Source organism: Maniola hyperantus, chromosome 20 (assembly GCF_902806685.2).
Source record: "Maniola hyperantus chromosome 20, iAphHyp1.2, whole genome shotgun sequence".
Classification (NCBI taxonomy): Eukaryota; Metazoa; Arthropoda; class Insecta; order Lepidoptera; family Nymphalidae; genus Maniola; species Maniola hyperantus.
In genome coordinates this window covers 11,772,685-11,794,111 of record NC_048555.1, presented here as the reverse complement: position 1 = coordinate 11,794,111, position 21,427 = coordinate 11,772,685, and the positions used below count along the sequence as shown (strand labels likewise).

At 36.6% G+C, this 21,427-nt stretch overlaps 2 protein-coding genes across 4 annotated transcripts; both read right to left on the bottom strand.

Moving 5' to 3' along the window:
* Nucleotides 1-1,017: 1,017 nt before the first annotated feature.
* LOC117992025 (uncharacterized) lies at nucleotides 1,018-3,781 on the bottom strand. The gene is made up of 4 exons (XM_034979675.2): nucleotides 3,428-3,781; nucleotides 2,868-2,948; nucleotides 1,690-1,855; nucleotides 1,018-1,181 (listed from the first exon to the last, which is right to left on the bottom strand). The coding sequence occupies exons 1-4, from the start codon at nucleotides 3,779-3,781 to the stop codon at nucleotides 1,018-1,020; spliced, it is 765 nt and encodes a 254-aa protein (XP_034835566.2).
* A 10,177-nt stretch (nucleotides 3,782-13,958) lies between these two features.
* LOC117991657 (RNA polymerase II-associated protein 3-like) lies at nucleotides 13,959-21,112 on the bottom strand. Of its 3 annotated transcripts, none has more exons than XM_069505445.1 (9): nucleotides 21,021-21,112; nucleotides 20,484-20,597; nucleotides 19,641-19,760; nucleotides 18,838-18,965; nucleotides 18,405-18,615; nucleotides 17,449-17,658; nucleotides 16,602-16,994; nucleotides 15,586-15,781; nucleotides 13,959-14,258 (listed from the first exon to the last, which is right to left on the bottom strand). In XM_069505445.1, the coding sequence occupies exons 3-9, from the start codon at nucleotides 19,734-19,736 to the stop codon at nucleotides 14,170-14,172; spliced, it is 1,323 nt and encodes a 440-aa protein (XP_069361546.1). In that variant the 5' UTR covers nucleotides 19,737-19,760; nucleotides 20,484-20,597; nucleotides 21,021-21,112; the 3' UTR covers nucleotides 13,959-14,169. The 3 variants fall into 3 exon arrangements, with proteins under 3 accessions (XP_069361546.1, XP_034835140.1, XP_069361547.1); XM_034979249.2 differs by lacking the exon at nucleotides 21,021-21,112 and adding an exon at nucleotides 20,853-21,013; XM_069505446.1 differs by lacking the exon at nucleotides 21,021-21,112 and adding an exon at nucleotides 20,867-20,980.
* Nucleotides 21,113-21,427: the final 315 nt, after the last annotated feature.

Below are 21,427 nucleotides of genomic sequence, written 5' to 3'. Positions count from 1 at the left end.
GCCTCTGACCACAACGGCTGAAACAGTAAAACAAAGCATGCACGAGGGCACAGCGTTTGAAACTTATGTTTGCGAACAAACAGAAAATTCGTTTCGGAAAGAGCGCACCTACATTGAACGTACCGAATACGAAGTTTCGTGAATATTTAAAGAAAAACATCAACAAATTTTCTGCTAAAAATATAGCTAACGCTAGAAAACTTATTGGTGACGAAGCTAACAATTCTAACCTCCAAAGTTTGTAACATCAACGCAAAGTTTCTGTCTCTCGGTATTCCAAAGCATAGTTTTTTGGAGAGTGTGTCTAAGAACTTTTTGACCTGATTCCTCCTTTACCTTTCTGCTATCGTACCTACCTCAAGGGCTTATCTTGTACAGTTCTTTCAATTCACGTAGGCGCGTGAATTACTCGTGGTTACGTCGTATACAGGGATATTGCGTAAGTGTGCGTGCATGTCGGACCAATCAGTCGCGAGCAAGCGCTCGCAAACGCACACATTTACTATACCTTACTTATACCGATACGACTTAAACACAAGCATGAGCCGCTTGTCCTCGAACGCTGAACTGTAATGAGTTACAGTACGCGGTCGAAAGTGATGATCATCGGCCTTAAGAATGACATTTTAGCTTTGTAGAGCGTTGTCTCTGTCACTCATACCCATATGACTTTTGTCGGTCTCAACGACCGAGACAGTGCTCTATAAATCCGCTATCTCCTTCTAAATATCGATGTTCATCACTAATTATACCCCGTGTAGTCGTGTACTGTACGTGGCTTTTAAACACACGAGTAGATATAATAGACCAGAGGGGAAGCTTCACACTAGCTCACGCACACCACGACGACGTGTCACGGACGCTCCGTTTGCGCCGTTCGTGGTGTGCGTGAGCTGCGCTTGAGTGAGTGAACCTACAGCTGCTAGTATGAAGCTTCCCCTCTGGTCTATATATCTACTCGTGTGTTTTAGATATGTTACTAAAGATAATGCAAATCAAGTTGTTGGTAAAGCCTGGTTATTGCATATTCTGCAGCAGTATGATGGTGTACGTGACAACAGCGGAGGCCATGGACAGCATAGTGGGGTAGTCCAAGGTGTAGAAATTCACCGCATTGAAGCTGACCGGTCGTGTGATGACGAGTTCGCGCAGCTCATTCAAGGCTTGGAAGACCTCCAATGCTGGCAAAAAAAAAAGATAATACCTATTAACTAGGTACTATAGCTACAGGCCGAGAAAGCAATCGGGGTATGAAAAGGGGGAACTCCTCGCACACCCACATGTCACACGCGCTATCCCGCACCGGGTTAGCAAACAAACTGTGCTTAAAAAACGCAAAAAAATATTTAAAAAATCCTATAATTTTGTAAAAGTTTACGATAATATGTTGCAAATAAAACATCTGTCTGACGCCAGAGGTCAACGAATGTTACGGAAGTAGGTCACTCGGAGTCAATACCGCGTCGTAGGTGGGGTATTGACCCGAATTATGTACGCTATACATTGCGGGTTTGAAAAATACCAAATCACTAAAACTACAAAATGAGACTAATGGTTATTGGTATTGGACTGTGTGTAGGTAGTATGACAATAACGCTAAGTTTTTGCTAGCGTTCTGGTTACACCCTGTATACTAAACGGATAGGTGATGGAAAAAAATTGTCTTACTGACATAATAGTCATACTTACGTATTTTCTTGTTCGTCAACAAATGATCAATACATCGTATAATCCGATCAATTTGTGTATAGTTCTGCTCACAAGAACTTATCCCACACAGAAGTATTGAGGAATAGTTCACAATTTTCATAGCTGTCGAAATTAATGGAAACCATGTTGCTTCGTAGTAGGGGATCTACAACGGAAATATTAAATCAACTGTAATTAATTTAACAGTGGTTCACTTACACAAGACCGTGGAATGTATTGTAGAAATATTTTATAATTTTAATAGTGTTTTACCGACACTTCAAGAAAATTCCTAAATAATTTTAAATAGGTAGGTATACATATAAAAAATTGCGGACCGGCAGGAATCGGAGGTATAAAAAACAGTCGCTTCAGTACTGAGTGAACATACATATCACAAGTTCGTCACAGGCAGCAAGCGAGCTGTAGCTTAGTGGTCAGAGCGTCGGGTGCGATCCCAGGAGATGCGGGTTCGATTCCTGCCGGTCCGCAATTTTTGGTATATGTACTTATTTAAAATTATTTAGATTGTGGATAAATCCTTACAAAAATCATTATCGTCATCATCTCAATCCATCGCTGGGTCCTCTACCGAGCACGGATCTCCCCTCAGAATAAGAAGGGATTAGATCATCATCACATCCACCACGCTGGTTAAGTGAGGATTGGTCGACTTCACACACCTTTATGGAGAACTCTCAGACACGCAAATGTCCTCTCGATTTTCCTTCACCGTTAAAGCAAGTGATACCTATTTTAATTGTTTAAGATGCACATTGCACATCGCTTAAAAAACTAGAGGTGCGTTTCAACGGGATTGAACGCCGAATACCTAGGTACGAAAAGGCTATAGGTATTGCTTTTCTTCTGTGCTTTTTTTATTCAATAGTTGAGCTCTATCAGTCGTGACAAGGATGGATACGATGAAAAAGCAAAAAAAAAACTAAGGCAAAGAGAAAGACACTGTCGCGTGGCAGACACTCCAGTACCAGTTCGTGGGATGCATTGGCGGAAAATCAATCACAATTAAAAACAATTTATAGACAAAAAAAAAAGATTTGAGGAACTATCGTGCCAAGCATAAATACTTTGCAAAAAAGAAACCATGAGACATTAAAGGCACAAAATTACATCTGTTGTTGAAGCGATCTGTTGAGAAAGGGGAATAGTAATCTTACCATTGTTCCAATTATTAGCCTTATGATCAAATTAATCAGCATCACCATTTCTAAAAGACCAACCAAACCACCAAGAAGAATCTAAAACAAACAATGAAAATAAATAATCGTGTCGTGAAAAAATTTAATTGACTATTGCACCCATTTGTTGACTGAAGATGACCATTAGGTAATAAAAACACTAGATGAAGCCGTCTTAAACTACAGACTATTAGGATTATATTGAAAATCAAGTATTTTTCGACAAATACTCGAACTTTTTTAGAATTCAGAAAACGAATTCCATCTGAAAGTAATAACAGAGTGCACTATATGAGGCAACTCTCGATTTGATCCTGAATCGACGATGTCAAAATATTTTAGGCTATGGTGGCGTGAAATCATAGATAAAGAGGGCTACCTTAGAGCTACCTGCGTCAAATGACGCCTGCCAGTGACGTCAAAGCTTCGACGTTTTGTTAGAAGTTCCCTAACTGCCGTGAACTGTGCATAATAATAAGTAAATATAAAGGCATTAAGTATGGTAAGCAAATTCGAAAAAAAATGCTTTAGATGCTTACCCTGAATCCGAACAAAGCGTTTACATAGTCACATTGCTCAAGCAAAAGCAAATAGCATTTGCTGAGATTTAAAATGACATTGGATCGATTATTTTTATTGCCAATAGTGCTCAATAAATTCAAACGGCTATTATACCTAGTTTCGGTCAAATCTTTTCTGCAAATCACATCTTTGGTGACACCAGGCAACGTTTCAACGATGGAATAGTAATCCTTAAGAATATCTTTCATCCTTTTTAAACGATATCTAATGCGGGTGAAATGTGAGATAGCATCCAGAGCTGACAGCATTTTAATGACTGTATATATATAGTCGATGCTATGAATAGTGCTTATGAACCATCCATACGACATAAATAAGGCGGCATAGTCACTGACTAGATATAAAGAGCCTGTGAGAATATAGAAGATACATATTTTATTGATGCTCTTCTTGATATCGTTGTAGTAAGACATACCAATAACACTATCAATGTTATCGTAAACGCTGTAATAGCTTAAGCATCGTTGCCTCCCGTATTTATAAACGAATGTAAGATCCACAATATATTGAATATATCCTAGCAAATAAATTATTGGAATGTAATCCTGAAATTTAGCATTCGATTTTTTTGCAGTAGTTTTGAGACAGAAATAAATCTCGACTCTAGTATCATAAGGTCGGATGTGTACTTCCGACCAAACTCACTTTTTTACATAAAGGTAATGAGCATTTCGGGCTCTTTCTGCCAAGCTGACACCAGTATTTCTATCTCTTTTCGTTGCAAAGATAAATACATGCATAATGTCGTATCTGAACACATTCTAAAAATTTGGAGAACCATAATTATATTTTTTGACTTGCGTATGTATGCACCAAAGCAATGGAGAAAAATTATAGGTGTATTTTGAGTTCAACCATTATGCTACGAAATAAGTTTATTTGTCATACTAGCTGGTACTGCAGTTACGCACTTCTGCTTCTAAAATATGTAATAATTTTGTTAGGTAAAATCACAACAGATGTTATGCTTCGAATTTTTTGTATTAATATTTGGACTGTGAATCATTTAAGACTTTTTGCCTTGTAATATAAATAATTTTGCAATAAAATTCATGGAAGTAAGTTGAAATAAAGCTTTTTGTTTGTGACTACATTAAAGTTGATGTGATTAATAGGTAAGAGATCCATCCTATTTCACCAAAATTTTGGACTAAACTGCGGGAAAAAAGTAAAGAGCCAGAATAAAGCTGAAGACATTTTGAAAATGTAGACTAGAAAATCTTTTAGGACCACGAAAATTACACCATGGAAATCTAAACATATATTATAATAATACCCCACTAAGCAAAAACCGTGCATTTATGGTGTTTTTTATGAATCATAGTTCAAATCATCAGTTCAAAAATTTATTGCACTAGTTTTTAAGGTAGCCTTAAAAAATGAGAGTACCTAATCAATTTTTTTCTTCTTTGCCCGTCTTATAATCGACCGAATTTGATATCAATCGAGAGCAGAAATTATAAGGCACCTACAATATGTGATGATAGTGATTCTAACGAAACATTCCTAACTATAGGAAGCTTTAGATTATGTTAATTTAAATATATATGTAGTATAAATTAATTTATTAATTAAACAACTAATAAAAGTGAAAGTAAAAAAATAAAAAAACTTAACTAAAACACGAAAGAAACAGTTTAAAAAAGTATCTGTTAAAAAAACAGTCGAAACAGAAGCAATGGAATTTTCAAAAAAGCAGAAAGTATTTTTTTTATTACAAAAGTGGCAATGCCAGATTTGACTAACAGTAAATCCTTATACCTGCGTAGTTTCTGCACCTTAAAAACGATTCATGATGCTACCAGCAGTGTTGCTACTTTAATGTAGTCTGAAAACATCAGCTGCAGCGGAAGGAATAAAACAGTATCTTGTCTTATTTCATTAATCTACTAGAGAAGAAACAAAGTATTCTCGAAATTGTTAAAGAATTGACTTTGTGGTCTGATATTTGTGTCGGTCATAATTGGAGCATGATAATCGTTATGGCTTACTTATGATTATTATAAGGATTACCACACTAAAAGGTAATAAATCACAAGCTTTATGCTAAAATGCAACATGTACCCACGTGGAGTAAGATGTAATCCATGCACAAATAGAAAAAAAGGGAACAGCTGAAAACAATGCAGATTACTAAACTAAGAGATTGGTCACAGACCACAGTTTACAAGAACATGCGAAGGAAACAAAACTTTTGATAAGTTTGATTTGGCACTACAACATATTTTTAAAGACCACATCCCTTCACAAAGGTGATATCAGGACCGTTTGTTATATCAAAAAAAAAAATAAGAACGGCGGGGATTTTCAGATTTCGGAATATATTACCTGGCTACAACTAACGCAATAATGCTGGGTGTTATTATTTTATATAAACTACTTTAAAGAAGACTTTTTTGTATTTCATTAGTAAGTTATAGGTACATATAAACTTAAAATTCTTCCCCGCTTTCGCCCAATATACGACATAATGAGAAACCATTATCCACTATAAAATATAACCAATTTTTGCAGTAGGTACCTGCTGACCTCCATTCTTACTTTACGTACCTAATCATTATAAGGAAAATCAGGCTATGTTGGCATGTTTTAGATTTCTATATTGATGTAACCGCAATGTATGCAATTCCACAAAAAATTTTTGGCCCACTGTAGGTTTCTAATTACTTTGTATTTTTTTTTTCCAATTTTTGGCCGTTGTTTTTAATTAATGGGCTTTATTTGTGAATTTGTAAATGTTATTTTCATTCATTCAGAAGTCACAAGGTTTACACGGATGCAATGGTCAGACTATCGGGCGAATGCAATTATTATGTTTCAGAGCTAACTAATCAGTTTCAGAAAAATCAGATAGGTACATTATTGCTATCTCACAAAACTCCTAAATGATTTTTGTGAGATAACTACTGTGATCTTTTGTCCGAATATTACTTATGTATAATCAGTTAAGACGTATTATGAAATATTAAGTAATAGATCCGACTTTTATTTCAAATTTGTAATAGTAAAAATTGCAGCCATAAAGTCGGTTTACAACTTATGCACACAATTTTTTAGCACAGTTACGAATATTACCAGCATAAAGTCGCATATCGTCCATTTTGAAGAAATTGTGAGTTTATATTTTATTTATTAATGATAAAGTATTTCTAGTAATGGTTAATGATAGATACAGTTAAGTGTTAAATATTACAAAAACAACTGAAATTGTATCTCTAGTAGTTTAGAAATTATGACCCGATTTCCCTAGCATTTTTGTTTTGGCTCTCCTGAAAAGTAGCAAAAATCCACATCCGACCTTATGATACTAGAGTCGAGAAATGCTTATGCAGTTGAAAGTAAGGAAAACTGTGGTTGTAAAAGCAATTTTGCGAATTGGCCAAGAGTATTTTAATTTATTCCCGTCAATTGAGATACAGTACAATCCAAATATTTTCAAAACGTAATTAAGGGGTGTCAAAGTTGAATAGGCATTGTTTGAGGGTTTTTTATGTTTATTCTTATTTATGTCCTGAACGAACATGTTTTTGATTAAGACTGAAGCGTAGTAGCATGTAGATTAAATTGGTATTTCGCTTATCTGCGCTGCATCTTTAATTATGTTGATGGCGCATTTTTACGGTAAAATTGTGTATTACGAGAAGGTACTTGCTTTTATACGGGGTGTTTGTGTTTGGTTATTTTGTATTCTATATTTTGTAATTTCGTTGGAAATACACAGGTTAAAATTTTACTTTATCAACCCAGCGTCAACCAACTACTGAGTATGGATCTCCTCTCAGAATTACTAGGATTTAGGCCATAGTCAGCCACGCTGGCCAAGTGCGGATTGGCAGATTAGACGCTTGGAGCATTAATTTAACTAAACTAATAATCTTGGACTGTGGAAATAAAATGATGTAATTTTTGTATAACTAACGGTAGTTTATGGGGCTAGAATTCATTATTGAAGAGAATAAAATTTAAAAACGGCTTTTATCACGTTCGTCCACGTTAGTCGATTAGTTTCGAACCCATCCGGGGTCCCTTTTCACGGGCACTCAGTTCACTCGTGGTTGAGACTGCGTGCAGCGCGCGCCGCGGCCCGTACAGCCCGCTGTGAGGGTGGCTGAGGTGGGTAGCGCCGTTTTGTCATAGGTACCTACATGTAAAATCTTTAAATCATCCTATAGCTGAACCAAATATGGTTTTTATTAAGTTATTATTACTTCCAGGGTAGGTAATCAATGGTATCTTTATGAATTATTCATTTATTGTAAATTACCTAAGTACCTACCCACACATAGTAAGTACCTCACGTCACGTAAGAATTACGTCCTTTTGATTCCTGTTGAATATCCAAATGTGGATACTGACGAGTTGGCCTCGTCCACAAACTAAAAGTCACTCAGCGCGCTATATGGAGCGAGCTATGTTGGGTATCACTTTCAGGGATAAAATCCGGAACGAGGAAATTCGCAGAAGAACAAAAGTGACCGACATAGCTCAAAGGATTAGCAAGCTGAAGTGGCAATGGGCAGGTCATGTCTGTCGCAGAACCGACGGCAGCTGGGGCAGACGTGTTCTGGAGTGGAGACCGCGTACTGGTAAGCGCAGTGTGGGACGACCTCCAACCCGCTGGACCGATGACTTGAAGAAGGTGGTGGGGAGCGGATGGATGAGGAAGGCTGAGGACCGTGTTTAGTGGCGCGCTCTAGGAAAGGCCTATGTCCAGCAATGGACGCAAACAGGCTGATGGGTTGGATTGGATTGGATTGGAATATCCAAGACGTGACACATCTTTGAAAATAATGTATTGTGGAGAACTCTCAGGCATGCAGGTTTTCTTACGATGTTTTACTTCACCGTTAAAGCATATTATAACGCAAATCCGCGCCTAACTCCAAAAAGTTAAAAGTGTCTAGTTAGAGGTTAGAGGTTAGCCCGGGATCGAACCCCCGACCTCTCGATGAGGAAGTCAGCCTAGTGGCTTTCACCGCACTCTATCATCCAATTATAAATTGCTAGTTAAATTTTAGAGTACCTACCTAGCAGTGGCGTGCACAGTGTTTGAAGCCAGGGTAAGCATTAGTTAGGTAGGAACCTATTTACTAATGAAAAATATGCATTGAGCCATTACAACTGGGGTAAGCAGTGCATTTATGCCTCTATGACCTGCACGCCACTGCTACCTAGGCAAGTATAGGATACGGATAGAGAAAATTTTGAAAATATTGTTTTAGAAAAAACAAACAATTCGCTTTCCTTGTCTATGGAACTAAAAATATTCTCTTCTCTCTTTGTCTCGCCCTAAAAGCTTTTAAAAAGACATGATGATAGAGTAGACTGGAGTGTCCGGTCGTTTGGGATTAGTTTCCGGTTGAAAAGAACTCATTTGGGGCAATTAACTGCGCAAACATGGGGTCAGGGAAACTTGTGTTTACTCCGCGATAGCTTTGTTTAGGGTTTCGGCTTTTTGTAAGCATTAGTGGTATAAAATTGGCTATGCTTTTGCCTGATCAACTTTTTAGGGTGCCGTACCTCAAAAGGAAAAAAGGAACCTTCCTTTTTTCCGTCACATAGGTATGAGTGACAGGGACAACGCTTTACAAAGCCGAATTGTCATTCTAAAGGCCGATGTACATTATTTTCTGTTTTAGGTACCTTATAGGTTTCGATTCCCCCAAATTGTCAGGTCCGACAGAAAGACAACAAAGTGATCCTATAAGGGTGCCCTAAAAAATATTAAGCTTTTTCATTTATCAAACCCATATTTTAGGAAACAGTAGGTAGAGGGTGTTGAATAAGCTACATGGCGGAAAAACTGTAGCCAAAAACTGTTGAACGACCGAATATTTCAATACCTAGCACGAAAATTGAAAAAAACCTCGCTTTTGCTTTGAATTAAAACAGTAGGTGGCTGATGCGCAACAAACTTTTTCAAATTATTCACTTTACTATTGTAAAAAACCGGCCAAGTGCGAGTCAGGCTCGCGCAACTAGGGTTCCGTACTACAGTCGTATTTTTTCGTCATTTTGCACGATAATTCAAAAACTATAATGCATAAAAATAAATAAAAATCTGTTTTAGAATGCACAGATAAAGCCCTTTCATATGGTACCCCACTTGATATAGTTATGTTACATCAAATATTGAAAATACTAATTTTTAGTTCATGACCACAATTTCATTTTTTTCCACAAATTCACGGTTTTCTGATTTTCCCCCTAATGTCTGCTATAAGACCTACCTACCTACCAAATTTCATAATTCTAGGTCAACGGGAAGTACCCTGTAGGTTTCTTGACAGACCGACAGACAGACAGACAGACAACAAAGTGATCCTATAAGGTTTCCGTTTCTCCTTTTGAGGTACGGAACCCTAAAAACGTATTCTATTTTTATTGTCCGTCCCTGGGATGTAAGCTATCTCTGTACCAAATATTAAAACTTACTCACAACCTTGAATGGGTAGCTGGAAGAAATCTCTGTTTAGAGATAAGCATTTCCAATGTAACTTAATTTATTATTACTTTGTAACTACAATTTTTGGTACATGAATAATAAAAATAAATAAATAAATAAAATCGGTTAAACTATTGGGCCGTGTAAAGCTAGCATTTATAATATTAGTATGGATATAAAACCCTTCTATATATTGCCAAATCAATGTAGTCCGTACAAAATGACTCCTCACGCGCCATTTTAACTCATGGGTCATCTGTCATGTCAAAAGTACGGTTCGGTTCACCTTTAAAATAACGACTAAAATCATACTTTTGACAAAATTAGACACAAAAAGTTAAAATGGCGCTTGAGGAGTTAAATTTTACGCGCCATACTATCTAATATTATGAATGTGAAAGTGTGTCTGTCTGTCACTTTCTTAGCTGCCTAGTACTTAAGTCTGCTAAGCTTAACAATCAAAAGTCCATCAAGTTATTCGGAGTTTTGACGGGTACAGCTGTCAGATATAGCTCGCATCCCGGCTTGTCTCGGAAAGCTAGTTCCCATGGGATCTTTGGCCCACTACTGATGGTATATAGGTACTTTGGTGGAAGGCTTCGGCTGTGGCTAGCTATCTACCACCCTACTTAGAAAGCGTGCCGTCAAGCGATTATTCGCTCTGGTAGGATTCCGTGTAGAAACCGATCAGGGGTAGGTTTGGGTTTAATCTAACTGCCATATCCTTTCCAAGTTAGCCCGCTTCCATCTTAGACTGCACCATCACTTACCATGAGGTGAGATCGCAGTATAGGTTTACTTTTAACATAATAAAAAAACCGGCCAAGTGCGAGTCAGGCTCGCGCGTCGAGGGTTCCGTAATACAGTCGTATTTTTTCGTCATTTTGCACGATTAATCAAAAACTATTATGTATAAAAATAAATAAAAATCTTTTTTAGAATGTACAGGAAGACCTTTCATATGATACCCCACTTGATATAGGTAGTTATCTTACATCGAAAATTGAAAATACTAATTTTTAGTTCATGACCACAATTTAATTTTTTTTGTGTGGTGTCACCACAAATTCACGGTTTTCAGATTTTTCCCCAAATGTCAGCTATAAGATGTACCTACCTGCCAAATTTCATGATTCTAGGTCAACGGGAAGTACCCTGTAGGTTTCTTGACAGACAGACAGACAACAAAGTGATCCTATAAGGGTTCCGTTTTTCCTTTTGAGGTACGGAACCCTAAAAATACCCATAGTACGCGAGAGGTCGAGATAGCAATCGGGGTATGAGGCAGGGGGACGCCCCGCACACCCGCACGCCACCCGCACCAGATTAGGGCGGCGGGGCTGTGGAGGTGTGCGGGACGTCGATTGCCATCTCGACCTGTCGCATACTATACAAGGTTTTCTTTGAATCATTGAATAGATGGTATAAAACTAATAAAAAACATTCACATACATAAATTATACTTTATTTTATTCTATCTATATTACCGTAGACTAAAAGTAAAGTACCTTTAATATAATTTGTATAAGTCCCGCAAATTGCTAATGCGCATGGCCGCCATTTTAGTGACGTCAGCACTAGACTGAAGTTTCGAGCTGATGGTATATTTTTATTTCGGCTGACGTCAAAATGACGTCATTTCGATGTTAATGAGACATGGTTCCAGCGCAATAACAATTTGCGGGACTTATATCTAAGTATATTTTTTTCTTTTTGAAGGGATTTTTGATACAATTATTTCCTTTATGCGGTATTTTCATATTATTCTGTATGCTAAAAGTGCATTTTGACTAAGAAGACTTCAAGAAACACTTGTACCATCAACAACTAAAATTCCCGATAAATTGTAATGTTAGGTACTATTTTATTTATTTTTTAAGAAAACAAACAAAATTACACGAATTATGGAAAAAATAAGCAGAATATTTGAGGATAAGTACAAGTTTCAAATATACAAATAATATGGTCTTCTCAGTTAAGACGCATAGTACTTAGTATAAAATACCACACAGTAAAAATGTGAGTACAAAAAATGACTCCTCACGCGCCATTTTATGTGTCAATTGTCATGTCAAAAGTACGATTTTAAGTTTTATTTTAAAAGGTAAATCGTACTTTTGACATGAAAGTTGACCAATAGAGTTAAAATGTCGCGTGAGAAATCATTTTGAACGGACTATATATTTGCATTTTTGAGAAATGACTCGCCATAGCTCTCGTGTCAACAAGTCAAAAGAACTATTAATACGGCCAAAAACTTTTAAATAATTAGTTGCTACATTAATGGGTAAAACCACAGATATACCAGATATGCAACTAGCGTGGCCCCCTCAGTCCCTCTCGCTCAAGCAGAGGTACTTACTTGTGAAATGTTATTCCGTCTATTTTACATTCGCTTCGGCTATTGTAGCCTAGTATCACAGTTTATCGAAATACTACCAGTTGTTCGACGCCTTTGAAGTCGAGCAATGCCGCCGCTCGTGTAGGTATATACGTGTTCCTACGCAAATATGCAAGGGTTGTCACAAAATTGGGATTAAAATCGCGGGGAAATAGGTGAAACTATAGACCCTTGTTATGTTTAGAATTCGTATAGCATCCGTAGACAGAACAGCACCATTTTATGATAGAACTTACTAAACGACACTTAAAATATTTAAAACCACGCTTACGTAAATCCTCGTCCATCAATCACACAGACTACGCGAATCTGCGTGCAGCGGGCCGCGCCACCGTTGCTCTGTACAAGTACATTCGTAATTGGACTGTATATTTCAAGGCTGTGCTAGTATACTGCAACCCACCATTGCACAATAACTTCAAAAACAACAAAACGAATCAATTATTTCTTTAAAATACTTGAGTCAACATAACCTTTGTTTGTCAAGATCTCAGTTACAAAATACATCTTGACGAATAAATAAAAAAGTGGCCACGGTGATAAGAATAAAAAATTACCATTCATCACGTTCTAATGCCAGCTTAAATGCATTAAGCTATCTCGCTCTAACGTTAAGAGTCACAACAGGGCTACTTCTACATGTATTTGTTCTGAGATAAAACACATTCTTGACATGACAATAAATTGACACATACCTAGAACAAATATGGCGAGTCCTTTCTTAAAATGTACGCACTGTACAGTAGGTACTCCTTAACACCAAAATAACACCTATTTGTAAATATTTTGGAAAACTGACAAAGTATAGAACAAAAATAATCTTTATAAAAATAAAAGGAAAAGGTGACTGACTGACTGATCTATCAACGCACAGCTCAAACTACTGGACGGATCGGGCTGAAATTTGGCATGCAAATAGCTATTATGACGGAGGCATCCGCTAAGAAAACATTTTTGAAAATTCAACCCCTAAGGAGGTGAAATAGGGGTTTGAAGTTTATGTAGTCCACGCGGACGAAGTCGTGAGCATAAGCTAGTCTTTATAAAAACTATTACCTACTAACACAAATGGAGATTTCTACTAACAATTTTTGGCGAAAATAAGTAGCAATTTATTCGCTAAAACATATTATTAATAATATGAAGAATTTACCTACTTATGTTCCCACACAGAAGTTACTTCATACTTGAACGTATTACAGTACCCGGCAGGAAATATTGTACATTGACCTTTAGAAAGAGATAGCGGTTTCGTAGAGCGTTGTCTCTGTTGTTGAAACTAACAAAACGTCACATAAGTATGAGTGACAGAGACAACGCTCTATGAAGCCGAAATCTCTATACGGCGAATATTCTATTATCCATACTAATATTATAAATGCGAAATTGTGTCGGTCTGTTTGTCTGCTAGCCTTTCACGGCCCACCCATTCTACCGATTTTGACGAAATTTGGTACAGATATAGCATCTCGGGGAAGAAAGAACATAGGTTACTTTTTATCCCGGAAAATCAACGAGTTCCCACGGGATTTTTAAAAACTTAAATCCACGCGGACAAAGTCGCGGGCATAATCTAGTATTAAATATATAAAAGGAAATGCTGACTGACTGACTGACTGATCTATATCAACGCACAGCGCAAACTACTGGATGGATCGGGCTGAATCAAATACCGGCTCAAAAAAAATATCGGGTGTTGTCAAATACCGTATTGTTTACCATGAGCCTAAAACTTCTGTGTCAGAACACTTTAAAAAAACTTTAAATTAAAGATTTCAATAAAAAAAATCCTTGTCGTAATGACGAAACGAAAAATAAAATAACATATTGAAGATATTAACTTTAATAACAATTTAGAGTTCATATTTGTTCTTCAATTCCATTAAGTCACTGTCGCTGATATGTTCTACTTCCTTGCAATGGGACAGCATGCTGTTTAGTACTGAAAACAAAGAAAAATACATTCTATAGTCTGATTTTTAATTCCGTGGAATTCTGACGTATCTTAATGTTACCAGGGATAAAACAGTTCGCACAAATGAGGGTAAAAAATTCAAATAAAATAGGCTATGGATTCTAAAGAATTACGGGAAATTTATATTAAACTATTGATTAATACAACCATATTTCAATTTCAAGTGGCACGTAAATATCAATGTCGAAATAGTTAATTTGGGAGAAAATAAAAAAGCCAGACCAAGGTAGGATGCTTATAACAACGGATTTTCGCTTAAGTATTAAAAAATTCCTAAATTATTAGGTACGACTTTTGGTAAAACCGGTGGTAACCCTGTTTTTCATACAAATCACCCACCCAATGTCTCAAATGATATATTATATCAGAATTCCACCGAATTAAAAATAAGAATTTGGGGTAAAATCGAAATTCACTGGTGGTCACCCTGTTTCCCATACAAATAACTACCCTGATGTATAAATATGACAACGTCGGAATTCCACAGAATTAAAAATCAGAGTATAGGTAATTAGGTATAGCAAATAACCAGAGTGAGGGAATTCTCAGTTTGATCCTGAATCAACGATATTATGTTAAACTAGCTGCCCCGTCGAACTTCGTACCGCCTAACAGTCGATTCTTTTCAGGCAATTTTTTAAATTTTTCTCTCCGTAAGAACCATCCTCGTACTTCAAGGAATATTATAAAAGAAGAATTAGCCAAATCGGTTCAGCTGTTCTTGAGATTTGCGATCAGCAACACATTCAGCGATTCAATTTTATATATAGAGAAGAGATATGTTATGCTATAATATGCTATGGTGCGTAAAATCAAAGAAGAACCGGTCAAGTGCGAGTCGGCCTCGCACACTAAGGGTTCCATACCATTGTACAAGATACATCTAACACTTTTAATGCAAGTTAAGGACGGACTGGGCCTGTGACATGTGACATTTTTTTCTTTATTTGTGATATAAAGGTGAACGGAAGGTACCCTATAGGTTTTCTTGACAGACACGACAGAGAGACAGACAGACAGATAGACAGATAAGAAAGTGATCCTATAAGGGTTCCTTTTTCTTTTTGAGGTACGGAACCCTAAAGAAGGAACCTTTCTAGCAACACTTTGTCGTCTGTCTATCTGTCTGTCTCTCTGTCAGTATTCTATCTATTTAGTACTGATAACAAATGATAATGTAATGTACGACATAGCTAAAGATTTTTTCACTTTACAGCGATACTTCATAATTATATTCTCTGTTGGTTATTTTCCATGAATTTGTCTTAATATTAATTTAAGAATAAATACTTACATTCCTTATCATTACTAGAGAGGAACATAACTAATGCAGAGAATCTCTTCACTCTGCATAGATTCTTCAGATATTCTCCAATAGTTTTGTCCTTGAATTTCTCCCTATTATTGTGTAATGTTTGGAGTACTTCCGAGAGCACGTCGCTTTCAAGTGCGTTTTCGAAAATTGACGGTAATTTGGATGGTTCTATTATCTGAAAAATAATTATTTTTTGGTTTAATATTAATCTAAAATTTGATGTTTTGACAAATTTTGCATACTATCACTTTTTGATCCATGTTTCCTCAATTTTTGAACAGTCTAATACACAAGCAATCAGTACCCATATTATAAATGTGAAACTGTGTTGGTTTGTCCTTCAATCACGTCGCAACATAGCAACGGATCAGCGTGATTTTTGCATGGGTATAGTTACAAACCTGGAGAGTGATATAGGATACTTTTTATCACGGGAAATGAAAGAGCTCCCATGGGATTTTCAAAAATCTAAATCCACGCGTACGAAGTCGCGGGCATCAGCTAGTATGGTTATAACTAGCGAATACCCAGCATGTGTTGCAATGCGACTCACGCGCCAATAGCTAATGGTTCTATATCAGAAACTATCACGCAAATGCCGGCAACTATACAAAGTTTCAACTCAATCGAGTGAATAATACATAGGTGATGAACGAATTGATTACCATCATCATCATCAGCCCATCGCCAGCCCACTATTGAGCACGGTACTTGACTCAGATTGAAATGGCAGACTTCACACACCATTGAGAACATTATGGAGAGCCCTTAGGCATGCAGATTTTCTCACTATATATATTTTTTAATTTATTGTCGTCCATCGTTAAAGCAAATGATGTTTAATTATTGCTTAAACTTCGTAAAGTTAGAGGTGCATGCTCAGAATCTGGACCCGCCAAATATTATGAGGCCAACGTCTTAACCACTATCACTGTTTAGAAAAATACTGATTATATAGATACAGAACAGCAAAATAGTACATTAGAGAAACTTACACTTAAATAATCACTCCTAGCTGCATCATTTCCTCTCAAAGCCTTCCACTCCAATATAAATTGAACACTATTCACTGGTGGTACCATATTAGCTACAACTTTTTCACTGAGATCACTAACTTTAACAAATTCATTGTTGACTTCGCTTTTGTCACTCTGACCAACACTTTCATCACCGTGACCGATATCATGACCAACACTTTGGTCACCGTGACCGATATCATGATCATAGTGAATGTCACTTTTTTGGCTTATTTTGTTTGAGTCGTTGTTATTGGAGTCACCATGAGCTTGGTCGTCTTCAATCTCAATGATTTTGAGATGAGTAGCTGGTTTCTCTACTATAGTTCTGCCTAATAGGATTTCTTGGATCGGTACGTGTTTCAGGGCTCTCTGAAATAAAAAGAAATGCATATTCTTTACTTACCTGCGACTTTGGTTAAAGTTTTTTTATTATATTTTATATTTTTGGTTCTGTAGTAAAATAAAGAATCCATTCTAATATTATAAATGCGAAAGTGTTTGTCTGTCTGCTAGCTTTTCACGGCCCAACAGTTGAATCGATTTTGATGAAATTTGGTACAGAGTTTGCTTACATCTCGGGTATGAACATAGGCAACTTTTGTCCTGGAAATCAAAGATTCTCACAGGATTTTTAAGAATCTAAATCTACGCAGACAAAGTTGCGGGCATCATCTAGTATAATATAATTTCATCCAGTCCACCTGGCTGTAAAGTCGAAATTAAGCACAATAATACTTTGTAATCCTTATACCGATAGTTGCATATTGAATTAAGAACTGCCTCCTTATTTTGAAAATGGTTAAAAAGTTTCGCTCAAACTGACCTTAGATCTCAAGTGCGGCGGTTTCTTGACTGGTTTAATCACTGTCACATCTTCACCAATCCCATCCCTCCACTTCTCTAATGGCGATAACTCTTTTACTAACTTTACTGAACTGTCTTGTATCTCTATGATCTTAGGATGACCTTTGGTTTTTGATATCAGATTGGATTCCGACGTAGGTGTTGATGTTGGTGATGATTTAGATTTAGTCTGGAAAAGTCAACACCAAAATCTTATGATATTTCACATTGGTAGTAACTATTATCTACTTCAGTCGCTTGTGAAAATATATTTGTCAGCTTGTCTGCAGTTACTTTACCACTGGTTCATACTAAGAAAGCATTCTGCAATTAAAGTACATCAGTCACTTGGACTCCTAACTAACAATTTTGAGCTAAGAAATCATTTTTGTGTCATATGATCAACATGCAGTTACAGCCAAATCAATATTATAGAGGACTTTGTTAAAGTTGTACACACACAAACGGTGAGATCTATAGAGTGCGCTATGACTTAGCTTAGACTTAAGACAGAGTCAAAACAAGACATCTCTCACATAAATGTTTTGTGTTAACTCAATTTTAAGACTCTTAAGATAATCTCAATCTTAAGAGTCAAAGTGCGCTCTATAGATCTCAGCCAAAGATTTCACCTAGATAAAATCTGGATGAAACTCTTTGTGTCTTCCATATATATAAATTTTTTTGGCATTTGTCTTTATTGGCATTTTACTATCGGTCTCTCACACAAATACAGATGATAAAGAGGGTCCAACTGTTTTAGAAACCATTTGAATTTTGATGGGATTCACCTGTCACCTGGCTGCTGCATTGTGACTTTCTTTCACAATGGTTTCATTGAAGTCGTGTGAGGCAGCGTGTAAAGAGCATAGTTTCTGGCCAATTTGATATCTCTCTATCCATTTTTGATATACATTGATATAAAAAGAGACTTACTCCTTTAGTCCCCATCCGAGCTTTGATGGCATTCAGTTGTCGCCTGGCTGCAGCATTGTGGGGCTCTAACTTGATGACTTCGTTAAGGTCGTGTGAAGCAGCACGCAAAGAGCCTAGCTTCTCTCTGGCTGTGGCTCGACGTTGGAGCGCCTTTACGTATGTAGGATCTAAGCGGAGTGCCTCTGTACAATCTGTCTCGGCTTGGTGGAGACTGGAATGTTATAAATTTGTTTTGTTTTTAGCCCACAAACTAGTCGTTTTGTTTTGGACAAAACGTGTTTAGGAAGTTAAAAAATTATGAAACTATCATCTCTCTAAATATAAATATCTATGAAGAATTTTATACTTTATCACAAATTTTTACTTTGATGCATAAAACATCCTTTGTCTAACTAATGATGAACAACAAATGAAGAATACAAAAAACACTTACCTCTCTTTCTTAAGGTGGCAGAGACCTCTATTAGCGTAGTAAATAGCATCATCCTTCACGAGCTCTATAGCACGGTTGTAGCACGCTATGGCATCATCCCACTTTTCCTGCTTCACAAAGTTGTTTCCCTGCAAATCATATGCATAAACATTTTAAGTTGAGTTACTACTTGTTTTAAATTTGAAGCAAAATATTCACGAGCAATAAAACTTGCAGAAATCAGCCCTGGCAAGTCTTGCACTGTGCAAACACTTATGTAAGTCAATTACTACTGGCATACTAAAACTTACGTATAAAAAATTCTTATGTAACTGGATAACTGAATTATGGTTTTCTAAATGAAAAAAAAAATATATTTTGCTACATGAAAACCCTTGACTGACATGGTAGTAAGTAACGAATGATGATGCAGTCTAAGATGGAAGCGGGCTAACTTGAATACCCATTGAAGTATGGCAGTTTTTATTCCATTATTGATAATCTACTGCATCCCACAAAATTCTTATATTTTAAATATAGAAAGAATCTGGCTTTACTCACGGCTATTTAGTCGACGTAAGTACGTAGTATTATTATATATTCTGAGACGTAAGTCTAACTAGTTTAGTTAGTTACAGTTAAGCTGGATTCTTCTAATTTAAAATGGAAATCACTCCAGATAGCTTAGACATAAAAATTTACATATTCTCCAAGATAAAGCAACTTGGAGAATATGTGAATTTTTCATTGTTAGAGATGTTATTAATAAAATATTATTGTAAAAGTGATATTTATAAGTGTGTAGTGATAAAGTTAACTCTTACCCTCTCTTTCTCATATTGTGCTTCTTCCCTCAACTTTTCCATCTTGACTGATTGACTCTTCTTGCTGTCCAAGGACACCGGTCCCACTTCTGCCATGTCTACTTCTTCACATGCTTTGTCCTGTTATTTAATAATGAAAAAAGGTATTAAATGGTTTTAATATATTAATCTAATGTCCTAATTTAATATCCGCTCAGTCCAATACGAAGCGAGCTGCATTGGCTATGCTCTCAGGGATTAAATCCAGAACGAAATTTGCAGAAGTACAAAAGTAAACAACATAGTTTATAAGTAAGCTGAAATGGTGATGGTGGCTGAGTAATAAATAGCGAGATTTTAATTTTTTAATTTTAATTCAGATACAAGTAAGCCCTTGACTGCAGTCTCACCTGGTGGTAAGTGATAATGCAGTCTAACATGGAAGCGGGCTAACCTGGAAGGAACCTAAATCACTTGGCGGCATGGATTTGCCGGTAGGGTCGTAACTAGATGGTACAGTAGGTGTGAAAATCACATATGTATAACCCGTACAGCATAACTGGGCACCCCAATGAAATGTGTTTCTCCACTCTCTCACTAAATCTCTCTTATCCATCTCTTGCTCCCTCACATTGTAATGTCATCCACTCTGGGTGTACAGTTAAGTTTTATAATATGTGTCAATACATTGTAACTTATTAGGTAAGTATATAAACAAATTGTTAATCATGATTGTTTTGTGTATTGTGTACTTTTGGAGTAAAAAGGGCCTGAGTACACAAGTTTAAGGAAACACACAGATTAGTGGACACAGATACTCATTATGGAATGAATTATTGAAATATATAACAGTACAATACATACAACATCAAACTTTTCCCACGCGCCGTAGTCTGACGCCTGGATGCGTTTGCCGGCCTCCTTTTTCACTTGCACGGGTTTTTCCTTTCGCACCTTGCTCCTCACTGGTGGTAGATCCTATCCCCAAAAGGCTCAGAGTTAGTTATATGACGTTTCAAGGTCTCAATCAACGCCGTGACGAAGTACAAAATCAAAATAAAAAACCCTAGACCGCCATGGAAGAGCATACGCGAAATCGAAATTGTTAGATACATACTCGATACTTTCGGGGCACTAGAGATAAAAACACAACACTAAACAACACTACACCTAATATTTTACGTGTTTAGTAGCTTTCAACACTAATCGTTTAGAATTATTTAGTTTTTAAACCTGTTCTAATTCACCGTTTAGCGCGGCCTCTTTGCGTTTCATTTCAACTTCCCAGTTTTGTAAATCGGTTAAATAAGTTTGCAATGTCTTCACATTATCCCGAGCTTGCATTTGTATTTCGAATGCTTTGTCCATTTTTGTTCGGCATGCAAAAAGATAATTTTTTACCTGCAAAATCGATACAGCGGTTGTCAACCTCAAAACAAATTATGTTGTCATGGCGCCGTTTCGTATCGTTCGGAAATTGTTTGGAAACAAGTTGAAATCACAGTTTTAAAATTGATATATACAAACAAAATAATCTTGACTCTTGACACTGTGAAATACAATAAATATCACAATAATTATTATGAAAGTAACACAACGTGTAGTATGAAAGTAACATAAGCAAAATAATAATATTATCCACTATCATAAAAATAAGGAACTTTTTTGCCCTCGCGTTGAAAGTTAGTTTCCTGATATGACAATAGATGGCGTATTTGTTTAGCCCAAAGACGCCGAAAAGAGTGGCGGGTATTTCGAGTTTTTTCTAGTATTTTTCCTACTTCAAATAAAATTACGATAAAAGTTCG